A 13611-nucleotide genomic window follows, 5' to 3' on the forward strand; every position below is an offset into this window, starting at 1 on the left:
TTTCTTTCTTCTTGTGGTGATTTTCTTCATTCTCCTTTAGCTTCTTCGTCCTTCAAGTACGTTGTAGTCTCTTTCATTCTCCAAGTGGTTCATGGTTCTTTCTCATTGTGGTTCTTCTTCTTCTTCTTTCACTTCCCGCATGACTGTGGTTCTTCTTTCCTCCTTCTTCCTCCACTTCCCACATTATTGTGGTTCTTTTTCTTCCTCTTTTCTGTGTTGTTTCACTTCATTGATGCTTCTTCTTCTTCTTCCTTTGTGGATGCTGGATGTTGTTTTGGATGTTATTGATATTGGTTTGATGTTGTTATTTGAAGTAATGTCGTAAACAAAAATGACATTTTTCTAAAAAAACCTCATATGAATTTTATAATTTTTTCTAATTTATATGTTAAGTATTGATTTTATTTATAAAAAATATATATTAGTTATTACTAAGATTAGATTAAATTGTTAAAATTAAGATTAGATTTTAATTTTCAATATTGTTAAATTATATTTGTTTAAATTTTAAAAAAAATTGAACAAGTATTTAAGAGATATTGAATTTGTTCCTTATGAAAAATATTGAAATCATAATTAAAAATAATTTAAATTTTTTAGTTACAAAAAATATTTAAATGAAAATTTTAAATAATTGAAATTTGTTATAAAAATATTGAATCATAATTTTTAATTTTACAATAAATTTGTTAGTTATAAAAAATATGAAATCAAAATTTAAAATTTAAAATATGATAAGATTTCTAGTTTTTAAGATAATGATTGAAATCAAATTTTAAAATATTTAATTTATTAGTTATATAAAATATTGAAACTAAAATTTAAAATTTAAAATATGATAAGATTGTTAGTTTAAGATAATGATTGAAATCAAATTTAAAATATATTAAATTTGGTAGTTATAAAAAATATTGAAACTAAAATTTTAGATCTAAAATTTAATTAGTAATCACTGTATGACCATGTGAATTTAATTTTTTTTTAAAAAAATTAGAAACATACGGATTATTGATTCGTATGAATCATACAGATCAATCCGTATGAGGCATATAAATTGACAATTCGTGTGTTTTTAATTTTTTTTATGTATCTCTTCTTCTTTGATAACGAATAACTTCATCGTATCCTCTCGAGCAGTACACATATACCACCGGAGACAAAAAGTGCTCAGAAGAAGAGACTAACAGAAGCTAACAAAAACAACTTACATTAAGGATGTGGGATTTTACGAAAAAAAGCGCTACAGAAATGAAAAATCAAACTTTCTATTTGTAACCAATAAATAAGGAAGTTGAAAAGAGAAAAACAGTTGCCAACTCTCTACTACATCTGAAAAACGTGCTTGAAGTTGAAAACTACATTAAATATTCTAGTTTTACCTTAAGAGATGAAAAATCATTTAAAAGAGAAAATCGTATTTAATCCAAAAAAAAATGTTAAGGTAAAAGAAAAGGAAGAGATTAAAAAAAAGCAGTAACAACTAACAAGGTCATTCAAAAAAGGGTAAACAGTTTTTTTTGTTAAAAAAAAACTAGCAAGTATTAAATATCAAGGATACGGAGGTTGGGGATGAAGACATGACATGACTATATAATAAATTTTCAGCCCATTATATGAGAGTATTATTGGTGTTGAAGATAGAAAAGAAAGAGAAAGAGCGATGCCAGGATCATTGAGGCCTCGGTTTGTTATCTTTGGTTCTTCCATCGTTCAATTTGGTTTTTATGATGAAGGTTGGGTGGCTATTCTTTCTCATTTGTATGCCCGCAAGGTACATTTTTTTTTCTTCTTCTCATTCTGCGAACAAGTTAAAAATCTCATTCTGCTAACAAGTTAAAAATCTTGGCGCGTGTTAATGTATTTTGGTTAGTTTCTTTGTATGAAAGAGAATATGATATGATATATTCATCATGTGTTTGTTAATCCTAAAAGTTAACTTTAGGGATGAGGAAAAGAACATTTTTCTCTCCCCTTTCGTTAAACATCATTAACTTATATGAAAGATTACAAGTTTAAAGATAAATTAAGAATAATGATAAAATATCTTATCTTATATTTTGATAATATATTCTATTAAATATAAACTGATTAGTTAAATTAAAAATACTGATAAAATATTTTATTATATATTATATCATTAACTTGTAATTCAGGGATGAGGAAAAAAATATTTTTTTCTCCTCTTTCATTAAACATCATTAGCTTATATAAAAGATTACAAGTTTAAAGATAAATTAAGAATAATGATAAAATATCTTATCTTATATTTTGATAATATATTCTATTAAATACAAACTGATTAGTTAAATTAAAAATACTGATAGAATATTCTATTATATATTATATCATTAACTTGTAATTCATGAAAGCACTTTGCTATTTGTTATAACTCTTTTGTAAAGAGTGTTTCAAGTCATTGTTTTGTTTTGTGTGTCATGTTTTGGCATGCCAACCTCTGTCTTATCTATAATAATATAAACTTTTTTTTTAGTGAAAAAGAAATCATTTTACATTATGAACCTCTCCTCTGTAGCTGATCCATTACACTTTAGGACTTATCAAAGGAATATGTATTCGTAAGACATTTCGTTCAAACTTCAAAGTGCTGTATTCTGCCATTTTTTTGCTTGATTTTTTTCTTCAGAGAAATGTGTTTCTTTTAATTTTTGTTGATCGATCAAACGACTATATTAGACTTATTCCATTTTGCATTTCATTTGGAAGAGCATGTGAATCCTCGGTTTCTGTATTTGATCATTAGGAATATGTAAAAAGAGTTTACCTAATATGGTATTTCCCTAGTTTAGGAAAGGGGGTGGGGGAGTCTAAAGTTTCATTTTCCAACAATTTGGATGATGAAAAAAAAAAGTTCCAAGAGATAATGTAATTTTTATTTTATTTTAATAAAACGTGAAGATAAGAGAGGGGAGGTTGTAATGAAAGATATTATAGAATTAAAAAGAAACAACATATAAAAAAAAATGGGGCCCAAACCAAATTCATGACAGGGATTAGGACATTGCTACGTACTATCAATGAATTTATTGGTACACTTAGTAATTTCACATTTTTTACATTTTGTTCTTCCGTAAAAGAATATAGATCAGTCAATCCGTAAGTCTCATAGCTTATTAACACAATGTTTTAACCAACTGAATTAATAGTTCAATTATGTTACAAAATAAATAGTATTGTTATATATAACACTAAAAAATTTTAATGTATATTTAATGCGCATGTAAATTTAAATAATAAATTTGTGACAATTAATTTTGATATAACTCATACGAATTATTTAATATGTATATCTTTTTATAAATAAAAAAATATTTACTCATACGAATTACGTGATCTGTATGAATCATACGGATTAACTCATACGGATTACGTCATACGTAAGCATTTTTTAATTTTTTAATAAATTAATTTTTTTAATAGTAAATATTTTTTTATTTATAAAAAATATACAAATTAAATAATTCATATGAGTTATATCAAAATTAATTGTCACAAAATTTATTATTTAAATTTACATGCACATTAAATATACATTAGAATTTTTTAGTGTTATATATAACAACATTATTTATTTTATAACATAATTATACTATTAGTTCAACTTATTAAAGTATCGTATTAATAACTTGAAATTCATATATTCAACTTCTACTTCGATCATTAATTTTAAATTAACTCGTCACACTTTCCCCAAGATTAACAAATAAAAAGTCCCTCAATGAAACCTATATGAAGCAATACAAGAGCTCTTTCTGAAAAGATCATCTAAGATAAAAAAAAAAAAAAAAAGTGCGGGGGTGGGGGGGACAATTGTGACACCCTCTACCCCTCACATATATACAAACAAGGAATAAAAATTCAAATATTAATTAAAAGTATTTTTTTAAAACATTTTTAAATACAAGCCTTTCAAAGGGATAAAAGGTTCACAATCATTTTCTTCTATATCATATTCAAACTTGTCCAAATAAATAATAAAGTCATCGGCTCAAACAAGGCCGTCTAAGACTTTATACAATTAATACAAAATCATATACCTCAATGTCACATCCTATTAGAGTGTTGTGTCTCGACGTCCTTCAGCACAAGGTTCCTTAAAGAAATTCACCTAGTCATCTGCTCCCCCGAACACAAAGTTCAAGATCATCACAGGATCCAAACACAAACAACACACAGAGAGTGAGTTATCACATTCCTAACTAATAGAGAAGCAAGACAACTACATATACATATCATATAAATAAAATAAAACTTACTTAAATATAACTCACATGATTCTACCACTTTGTCATTCGAAATTCACCTTTTAATCATCAATCACACTTTTCAATCATCAATCATATTATACAAGAATCACACACTCCGATCAAGACATAATAACACATCAATTTCATAATAAACAATTAGCAAGCGTATGCAACAGTTATGCTAAGACTCAAACCTATATGTAATGTGGTACCATATCAGTGAAAAACCACCCTGGGGCGCTTAGGAGTACATAACAAGACACACCACACAATGGGTTTGTCAGGTCACTCTCATTAAGTAAGATCATAGGGAGACCAGTCAAGGTCACGATGTTTTGCGAGAATGCTTCAACCATAGGAGATAAGCATAGGCTTAAAGGAGCACTCAAACCCGATGACCCCCAAGGCTTACACTCCTAAGAGTCCGTCATGGCTTCTCCCTCCTGATTCAGGTCCAACCCCTAAAATAATTTTCGCATGCAGACACTGCTCATGAATTATACAATACCCACGACCTCACACTCATGTTTTAAACACGTTTAACACATTGCGCTACAATTTAAGACTGGTTCCTAACTAGGAACCTACACTTTCTCTTTAACACTGCGCATAAACACTAGTCGGGTTATTGTATAATTCATAGCTCACAATATAATTAATGTAACATCAAGTGTTAAACACATCCACTTATTCACAATCGAATATCATGTTCACACTTTAACATCTCATAACATCACATCAATCATCTCATAACATTCCTAATGATATTCATAAGGTACAACATACACATGTTCATCAAATTTAACCATAATATTCTCAAACTCCAACACTTAATAATTTTTGGAATCATATTATAACACTCTCCGTTATTATTTACATAAATTATTAATATAAATAACTACCTCTCTATATATAAATTAGCATACATCATATTGAATCAAAAATTACAAAGTAAGCTTTCAATGCACAAATTCTAAATAATTATATGGACACTTTGGTCAATTTCAATTATGATATTAATTTTTTAAATTATATATAAAAACCTAAAAATCAAGAAAAAGAGAAAATACAAAATCAATATCTCTCTAAATTTCTCATTACTTTATTTCATCAATTCATATTAATTAGAAAAAAATACTCGATTTATAGGGTTCACACTCAACACAATAACATATTAATTTTACAACAATTGGTCTGGCAAACATATATAATTCACTGTAATAATTATAAGGATAAAATGAAAATTGCAAAAACACCCCAAAACTCGTTCCAATTGATATCTCTAAGGATCCCTGTATATATTTTCACTAATTCCCAAATAACTCATCCCTTACCTCTGAGCGGACTCATGTGTCTTTAGCTAGCGATAGCAGCATCTCTAGCGGTTCCTTGAGATTCCTTCAGTTATTCCTCCGACTGCTCCGATAGAATTTCCAAATGTCAGAGAGACGGAGAAGAGATTGAAACTTCCACTTGTACTATCTTCATATGATTCCTTTTTCTCTCTCCACGAATATTATCTCGCAAATCCCAACGGTGAAAGTGTGAGCAATTAAATTTCAAAAACCATATCCAATTTTCATGAAAATCCAACGGTTAATGAAACTAGGATCGTAGTTTTACCGAGACAGTTTTGGGTTTCTGCGGGAAAATAAAAGGCTACAATGTGAAGGGTTTTTCTCTAAGCTCAGATATGGTTTTAAAATTCCCAACGGTGAGAATGTTTGGAATTGGGTTGTGAACGCGCTACTAAGATTTCACGGTGATCCAACGGTGAATGCGTCCGAGATCATCATTTTTTTGAGACAGGTTTTGTGAGCTGCGTGAAAAAGAAAAGATTTTGAGAGGAGAAGGGGAGAAACGAAACGTGATGAGGACATAACCAAGGGCAAGGACCATGAAGTACTTGAAGGTCCCATGACCAGAGGCAGACTTAAACAAGCCCAACACGTCATAGAGACAAGGCTGGTCATTTGTATAGTTGCCATTGATGATGATTGAAGGCTCAAGTGGAGAAAGATGAAGGCCCAGAGGCAGAAGCACTACCAAGACTACTAATTGTTGCTGAAGGCCCAAACTAACTTGAAGACCCAACTTAAATAAGTTTTTAGTTATAATTTATTTTTATTGTAATTTTGGCCCAAACTGTTTAGAAGGCCCATGTCTATTTTTATCTTTTTGTTCAGATACACTATAAGTATTTATTTTTGTTTTCAATAAAGAAACTTTTGGCATTTTATAAAATTTGGTGACAGTTTCTCTTCGGGTTCCTTGTTGAACCAATTATCAGACTTATCAAGGTAATCCTTGTGGCGTCTACCCTGACTTATCTTCCTTCACTGGAAGTGGCGTCATCCAAAACCTCCGTAGCCTGTATCAAACGATCCGCTCCTACTCAGGTTCGTATCATCTGGTATTAGAGCTTCGGCTCTTGATACAGGTTCTATCCTATCCTATCCTATCCTATCCTATCCTATTTTTTTTCTTCGTAATTTGTCTAGGTTCGTGTTTTTGTCCTTGTTCTGTTATTTGCGTTCTTGTTCTTGTCACGTTCTTGTTCTTGTTTCTTGTGTCTTTCAAACTTTGTGTCAAAAAAAATTGTTTGAGTTCTTGTTTCTTGTTCTTGTGCCTATCATATTGTATTCTGTCTTTTGTTCATAACTTTTGTTTCAGCCTATTCGAATTCTGTTTGGGGTAAAAATTGCCTAATTGCCGAATTGCTAAACTGTCAAATTTGCCTAATGATGATTGCCTATTGAATGAATTCTAATAGCTGGACGTCTGAAAAAAAAAACAAAAAAAATAGAGAAAAAAAAGAGACGAAAAAAAAAAGAAAGAAAAAAAAAGAGAAGGAAACAGTTGCAAAAAGAAAAGTTGCAAAAATTTTGAAAAAAAAAAGTGGGTGTTTGATCTTTGAACACGAAATTGAGGCATTTAGAGGTGTTTTTTTGAAAGAAAATCGTGGAACAAATCCCCTTATCTAGACTGTCCTCTGAATTCTGAGCGTTTTGATATATAGTGGGCCTCAAAAGGACAACTGTAGCAAAAGTTATGAGCATTTGAAGTTTACTTGTCCTATCTGTTGTCCTATCTAATATCTTATCTGTTATCCTATCTAATATCTTATCTGTTATCCTACCTAATATCTTATCTGTTATCATATCTGTTACCCAAATTAAAGCTCATCTGTTATCCAAATCCAATCTAATATATTATTATCCAAATCAAGTCCAAGTTGTTATCCCAAATCAAATCTGTTTGTGATCATTATATTGTCTTTTCTTTTATTTTATATTACCTTGTGTGTCTAATTTGGTCCATCCAGGAACTTAAGAGGAAACACGAGTGGTAAAAGGCAAGAGGGAATACATTACACAAAAGCCTATTGAGAGCATTAAACACGAGTGTACTACCATCTAAGAGTTAAACACATGAGTAGAGTGTTGTGAGGTCCTGAAACCTTAATAATTTTTATTGCACATTTTTTTTTCCTGTTGAATTATGGCTGGAGCAGGTGGTGGTGGTGATGAGTATCATCAGTTGGACGGAGCTCAACGTCTGTTACTGGATGCGATGAATGCACAGATGCAACGTTTGCTGGACCGTACCAATGAGGAGGTCTATGGACGACTAGAAGCTTTGGAGAACCAAGCCAATCAGAATGCTAGACGAAATATAGATGGGAATAGAGGTAACAATGGCGGTAATGACGGACCGAGACAGAACCTGGTTGAGGGAGTAAAGCTCAATGTTCCTCCCTTCAAAGGTAGAAGTGATCCAGATGCCTACCTGGACTGGGAAATGAAGACTGAGCACGTATTTGCCTGCAATGACTACACTGATGCGCAGAAAGTCAAGCTAGCAGCAGCTGAATTCTCCGACTATGCCCTTGTTTGGTGGCATAAATACCAAAGAGAAATGTTGAGAGAGGAACGGCGAGAGGTAGATACATGGACTGAGATGAAAAGGGTGATGAGAAAAAGGTATGTGCTTACTAGCTATAACAGAACCATGCGACAAAAACTCCAAGGGCTGTCCCAAGGGAATTTAACCGTGGAAGAATATTATAAAGAGATGAAAATGGCGTTAGTGAGGGCCAACATCGAAGAGGACTCTGAAGACACAATGGCTCGTTTCCTGAATGGTCTAAACCCTGAAATCAGAGATGTTGTTGAATTACAGGAGTATGTGGTGTTGGATGACTTGTTACATAGAGCGCTTCGGGTTGAACAGCAAGTTAAAAGAAAAAGTGCAACAAGGAGGAACTCACCCAATACTTACAACCAAAACTGGGCCAACAGATCCAAGAAGGAGGGAGGTAATTCGTTCCGACCTGCAGCCACATCCCCACATGGAAAGTCAGCAACGCCCAGTGTAGGTGGAAGCAAACATAACACCTCCACTTCCTCATCCAATACTGGAACCAGAAACATAAAATGTTTCAAGTGCTTAGGCAGAGGACATATTGCTTCTGAATGTCCAACCAGGAGGACCATGATCATGAAGGCTGATGGAGAAATCACTAGTGAGTCTGAAATCAGTGAAGAAGAAGTGGAAGAAGAAGAGTATGAGGAGGAAGTTATGCAGGGTGATATGTTGATGGTGAGAAGGCTGTTGGGAAATCAAATGCAGCCACTGGATGACAATCAAAGAGAAAATATTTTCCACACCAGATGTGTAAAAGACACCTGACTACCTAGGGTAGTAAACTTATTATTTGCTCTATATTTATTTATTTAATTATACTAAATTTTTTTTTTCAATTTATTTACGAAAAATTAGGATGTTACAACAATCTCACCAGATTTGAAAGCAATAGAGAGGCAATGTTGTTTGTTTTCACCACGTGGGAGAAATCTTAAAATGGAAAAGTGGATCTAAATTACTAATAAAGGAAGGAGTCAATTTTGGTGTCATTGCCATAATTAAGAAAGACAAATACTACTAACCAACCAGTGTCTTTAGTGCATCTGGTTAAGAAATTTAAAGTATTTTTTTTATTAAAATACATAAAATTATGTTGTTTATAATTTTATTTATGCTATTTGATTTTTACAAAATATTTTTTTTTCATTTTAATTCTTCAACCAATATATCTAAGAGTACTAATTAATAAGATTCGTTAAAAAAATGAGCAATGCTATACCGTACAAAAAACATAAACACAAAATGCACGAATCAGTTCATTTATTATAATTTGTAGCCACGTATATTCGTGTGGATTCGTACAATGGAATTTTTGTAACATTTAGCATTTTCCTTAAAAAATTAATAAATAGAATATGTTTTATTAAAAATCACATTGAAGTGCATTTGTAATAATAAATATTATGCCTTAAATAAAAAAATTATTTTGATTCTATAACTAGCTAAAACAATGGTTAACAAAATTAGTAAGGATTAAGGAATATATAATACTTTATGAGGAAAGGGTGGGAACACCTTCGATTAATTAGTCTTTTTTCTTCAGTACAACGGGCTTATTAAACTAATATTTATTAATATGAACTATGAAGTGCCTAACTTTTTAAAACTTAGTAGAATGTTGGAATGTTTTACATTTATAAATGTCTTTTTGGGATTAATAAAGCAATGCTCAATGATACGATACAGGTTGATATTGATTTGCGAGGATATGCTGGTTGGAATTCAAGGCGTGCTGTGCAGGTTCTGGATAAAGTTTTTCCCAAGGTATTCACCATCTGAGTGCTTCTGTTCAATAAAAAATCTCCCCTTCAGAGTGAAATTTGTTTTCCCATTCTTAATAAACGTTAATTTCTTTTTTGGGTGGGATGAGGGATGGTGTTTTAACAAAAGAGGTCAAAATTAGTTTGTCTAAAGTGTGGTAGTAACTGATTGATTACAGAATTTAATTAGAATATACTGATAATATAAAAGAATTTTACCCCATTATTCAATCATAGATTTGCCAAGGTTATTTTTAATTTATTAATATTACTAATAATGCATAATTGTTGGTTCAGAAAGAGTCATCGTATCTGTCAAAATTAACCTTTTTACTGTCAGCAAATGAATTTTATTTGCATCAATTAGCTTGAAAAATATATCCTATACTTGGAAGATTATTCTGATATTTATTTATATTAAATGTACAATAATGAACTTCTTAATTATGACAATTGTTAGCATGCACAATATCATTACTTCGATTCTTGCTAAGACCCTATCAACTTGTTTAATTCAGGATGCCCCTATACAACCTTCATTGGTTATTGTCTACTTTGGTGGTAATGATTCTTCTGCTCCCCTCTCATCTGGCCTAGGTCCTCATGTGCCTCTCCAAGAATACATTGAAAATTTGAGGAAGATCGTTGACCATCTCAAGGTATTTTATTTTCCACATCAAACATGTTCATCCAGTGCCAATAAACCTTTTTACCTTTGTTCACTGCTTGAAAAATGGTATATTTTTTTCCCCTTCTTATTCTTGTGGCTGCAAAAGTTTGACACAAATAATAATGATTGCTAGAGCCTCTCAGAGAACACTCGCATTCTACTTCTCAGTACTCCTCCCCTCAATGATGCAGCAATTACGCCAAACAGGTTCTGACTACAATAGATTTTCTATTTAATTGTTATAATAAGTAGCTAAAGTATGTTTTTCGTTCTTATAAATTTTTGGTTCCTCACAAAAAAATTTCCTATTTTTTGTCCTCACAAAATCGATAAATTGTTGGAGTGAACGCAGTGATGGGAAGCCAACAAAGACAAATGAAGCTTGTCAAATATATTCAGAAGCATGTTTGGATGTGTGCCGCAAGATGAATATCAAGGCCATTGATTTGTGGTCTGCTATTCAGAAAAGAGATAACTGGCAAGATGTTTGCTTCATGTAAGTTTATGCTCTCATGTGTAGTGTCCCTCAATTGAAAAGGTTCAAATTTGCATAGTCCTTTCTGTCATTTGATTTGGTGCTTTTGTTATTTTATAGTGATGGAATTCACCTCTCATCTGAGGGAAGCAAGATAGTGTTGAAAGAGATACTGAATGTCCTCAAAGGTGCAGAATGGGAACCTAGTCTATATTGGAAATCAATGCCAAGTGAGTTTGATGAAGATTCACCATATGATCCAGTTACAACTGATGGAAAGTCAACTATTAATCTTTCCAGCTGGGTCTTCCCTGACAATGACAAATGGGACTAGACTTTATATGTGCATTAACGGCGAGTCACTGAATCGCATCGAACGAAAATGCCTATTTTTATCTTTTTTTTTTGTGTTGCATGTTTGGGTTCCTTTCTTTATCGTGTTTATTTCTGTATTACTTGCAAAAAATGACGTCTATTACTATGATTAACTTTGAGGTTCACGAGTCATTTTCAATCTTCTCCAATATCTCTGTTCTTATTAAGGTAACGAATCAACGTGTACAAAATCCCTGAAGTAGATATTCTTGGCATTTGTGCTTATACAGGTTAAAAATAAAAACAAATTACTTTTAATGCTTCTGCGTTTTCTTTCCTTCAATTTTCCACTATTTTATGCCTTCTATGTTTTTGTTGCTTCAATGTCAATCAACATTTATTATTTCCGTTAATGTCAATCAGCATTTATTATTTCCGTCAATGTCAATCAGCATTTATTATTTTTTGTCTTTTATGTTTATTTTGCCGAATTAATGTTTCCAAGAAAAATAATGTTGAACTTCCAATCTCATTTTGAATTCAAATGTGTGACATGTTGGCTTTTCGATTTTCCCCTTGCATCTGATAACAATAATAAAATAAAAATAATAATAACAAATTTTTTTTATGATTAATAATAATGATTTATAATAATAATCATTTATAATAATTTATTATTATAATAATAAAAATGATTATAATCAATTTTAAATATTACAATATCAATTTTAACATATTACTAAAACCAACTTCAATTTTGTATTTGTTTTTACCGTAGTTATTGTCAATTTATTAACTTTTTATTAATAAGCATATTTTATTCGTATTTTTGTTAATTTTCATTTCAAATTAATAGGTACTTAATCACCATAATTTTCAAATTAATAAGCATATTCTGTTAGGATATGAAAATAATCATAATTTAGACGTTGCCTTATTCCTAATTAGTAGGTACTTAACAATTAATTTGAAATATTTCAATATCAATTTTTATTATTAAAACCAATTTCAATTTTGTATTTGTTTTTGCCGTAATCATTGTCAATTTATTAATGTTTAATTAATAAGCATATTTTATTCGTATTTTTGTTAATTTTCATTTCAAACCAATAGGTACTTAAGAATTAATTTTAAATATTCTATTAGGATAGGTAAATAATCATAATTTTCAAATTCATAAGTAATACTTTGTTAGGATATGGAAATAATCATAATTTAGATGTTGTCTTATTCCTCATTAGTAGGTCCTTAACAAACAATTTTAAATATTACAATATCAATTTTAATAAAACCAACTTATTTTTTGTATTTGTTTTTGTCGTAATCATTGTTAATTTATTAATGTTTAGTTAATAAGTATATTTTATTTGTATTTTTGTTAATTTTCATTTCAAATTAATAAGTACTTAACAATCAATTTTAAAATTTCTGTTAGGATATGAAAATAATCATAATTTTCAAATTAATAGGCATAGTCTGTTAAGATATGAAAATAATCATAATTTAGACATTGATTTATTCCTAATTAGTAGGTACTTAACAATCAATTTTAAATATTACAGTATCAATTTTAACATATTATTAAAGCCAACTTCAATTTTGTATTTTTTTTGCCGTAATCATTGTCAATTTAGTAATGTTCAATTAATAAGCATATTTTATTCGTATTTTTATTAATTTTCATTTCAAATTAATAGGCACCTAACAATCAATTTTAACTATTCTGTTAGGATATGAAAATAATTATAATTTTCAAATTAAAGCATATTCTGTTAAGATATTGAAATAATCATAATTTAGAGGTTGACTTATCCCTAATTAGTAGGTACTTAACAATTAATTTTAAATATAACACCATCAATTTTAACATAATATTAGAAGAAAATTTTCATACACGACTACTTAAACATTATTATCATCCAAATAAACTTAATTTTCATCCATTTCATAATGAATTTTAACACCATTGATAAAAAAATTAATGTTTATACCAAGAATGAATATGTCTCCTTTTGATTCTTCGTGGCCATTCAAACTAATTGGAAGACAGTTTCCATTCACGACTTCATTTGCAATGACCATTAACAAGTCTACGGGACAGACCTGCGCACGTGTACGATTGTATTACATCACTCCCACTAAAGCATATTCATATAAATTTACCACTTTTTAGGTTAGTATTGTTGTATAAAGTAGCAA

General features: G+C 30.2%; 1 protein-coding gene across 1 annotated transcript; it reads left to right on the plus strand.

Annotated features, from left to right (window-relative positions):
- Nucleotides 1-1602: 1602 nt before the first annotated feature.
- Nucleotides 1603-11616, plus strand: LOC114419113 (GDSL esterase/lipase CPRD49-like). The gene is made up of 6 exons (XM_028384714.1): nucleotides 1603-1771; nucleotides 9879-9956; nucleotides 10471-10611; nucleotides 10756-10829; nucleotides 10975-11118; nucleotides 11218-11616. Exons 1-6 carry the CDS (start codon nucleotides 1661-1663, stop codon nucleotides 11429-11431), a joined length of 762 nt encoding a protein of 253 aa, XP_028240515.1. The 5' UTR covers nucleotides 1603-1660; the 3' UTR covers nucleotides 11432-11616.
- The last annotated feature ends 1995 nt before the right edge of the window (nucleotides 11617-13611 follow it).

The sequence above is a fragment of the Glycine soja genome, chromosome 7 (assembly GCF_004193775.1).
Source record: "Glycine soja cultivar W05 chromosome 7, ASM419377v2, whole genome shotgun sequence".
Taxonomy (NCBI): domain Eukaryota; kingdom Viridiplantae; phylum Streptophyta; class Magnoliopsida; order Fabales; family Fabaceae; genus Glycine; species Glycine soja.

Bases quoted from the DNA above. Each gene is read 5' to 3' on its own strand.
- LOC114419113 (XM_028384714.1), top strand. From the start codon at position 1,661: ATGCCAGGATCATTGAGGCCTCGGTTTGTTATCTTTGGTTCTTCCATC. The intron at 10,612-10,755 runs GTATTTTATTTT...AATGATTGCTAG, and splicing joins AGATCGTTGACCATCTCAAG to AGCCTCTCAGAGAACACTCG. The intron at 11,119-11,217 runs GTAAGTTTATGC...GTTATTTTATAG, and splicing joins TGGCAAGATGTTTGCTTCAT to TGATGGAATTCACCTCTCAT.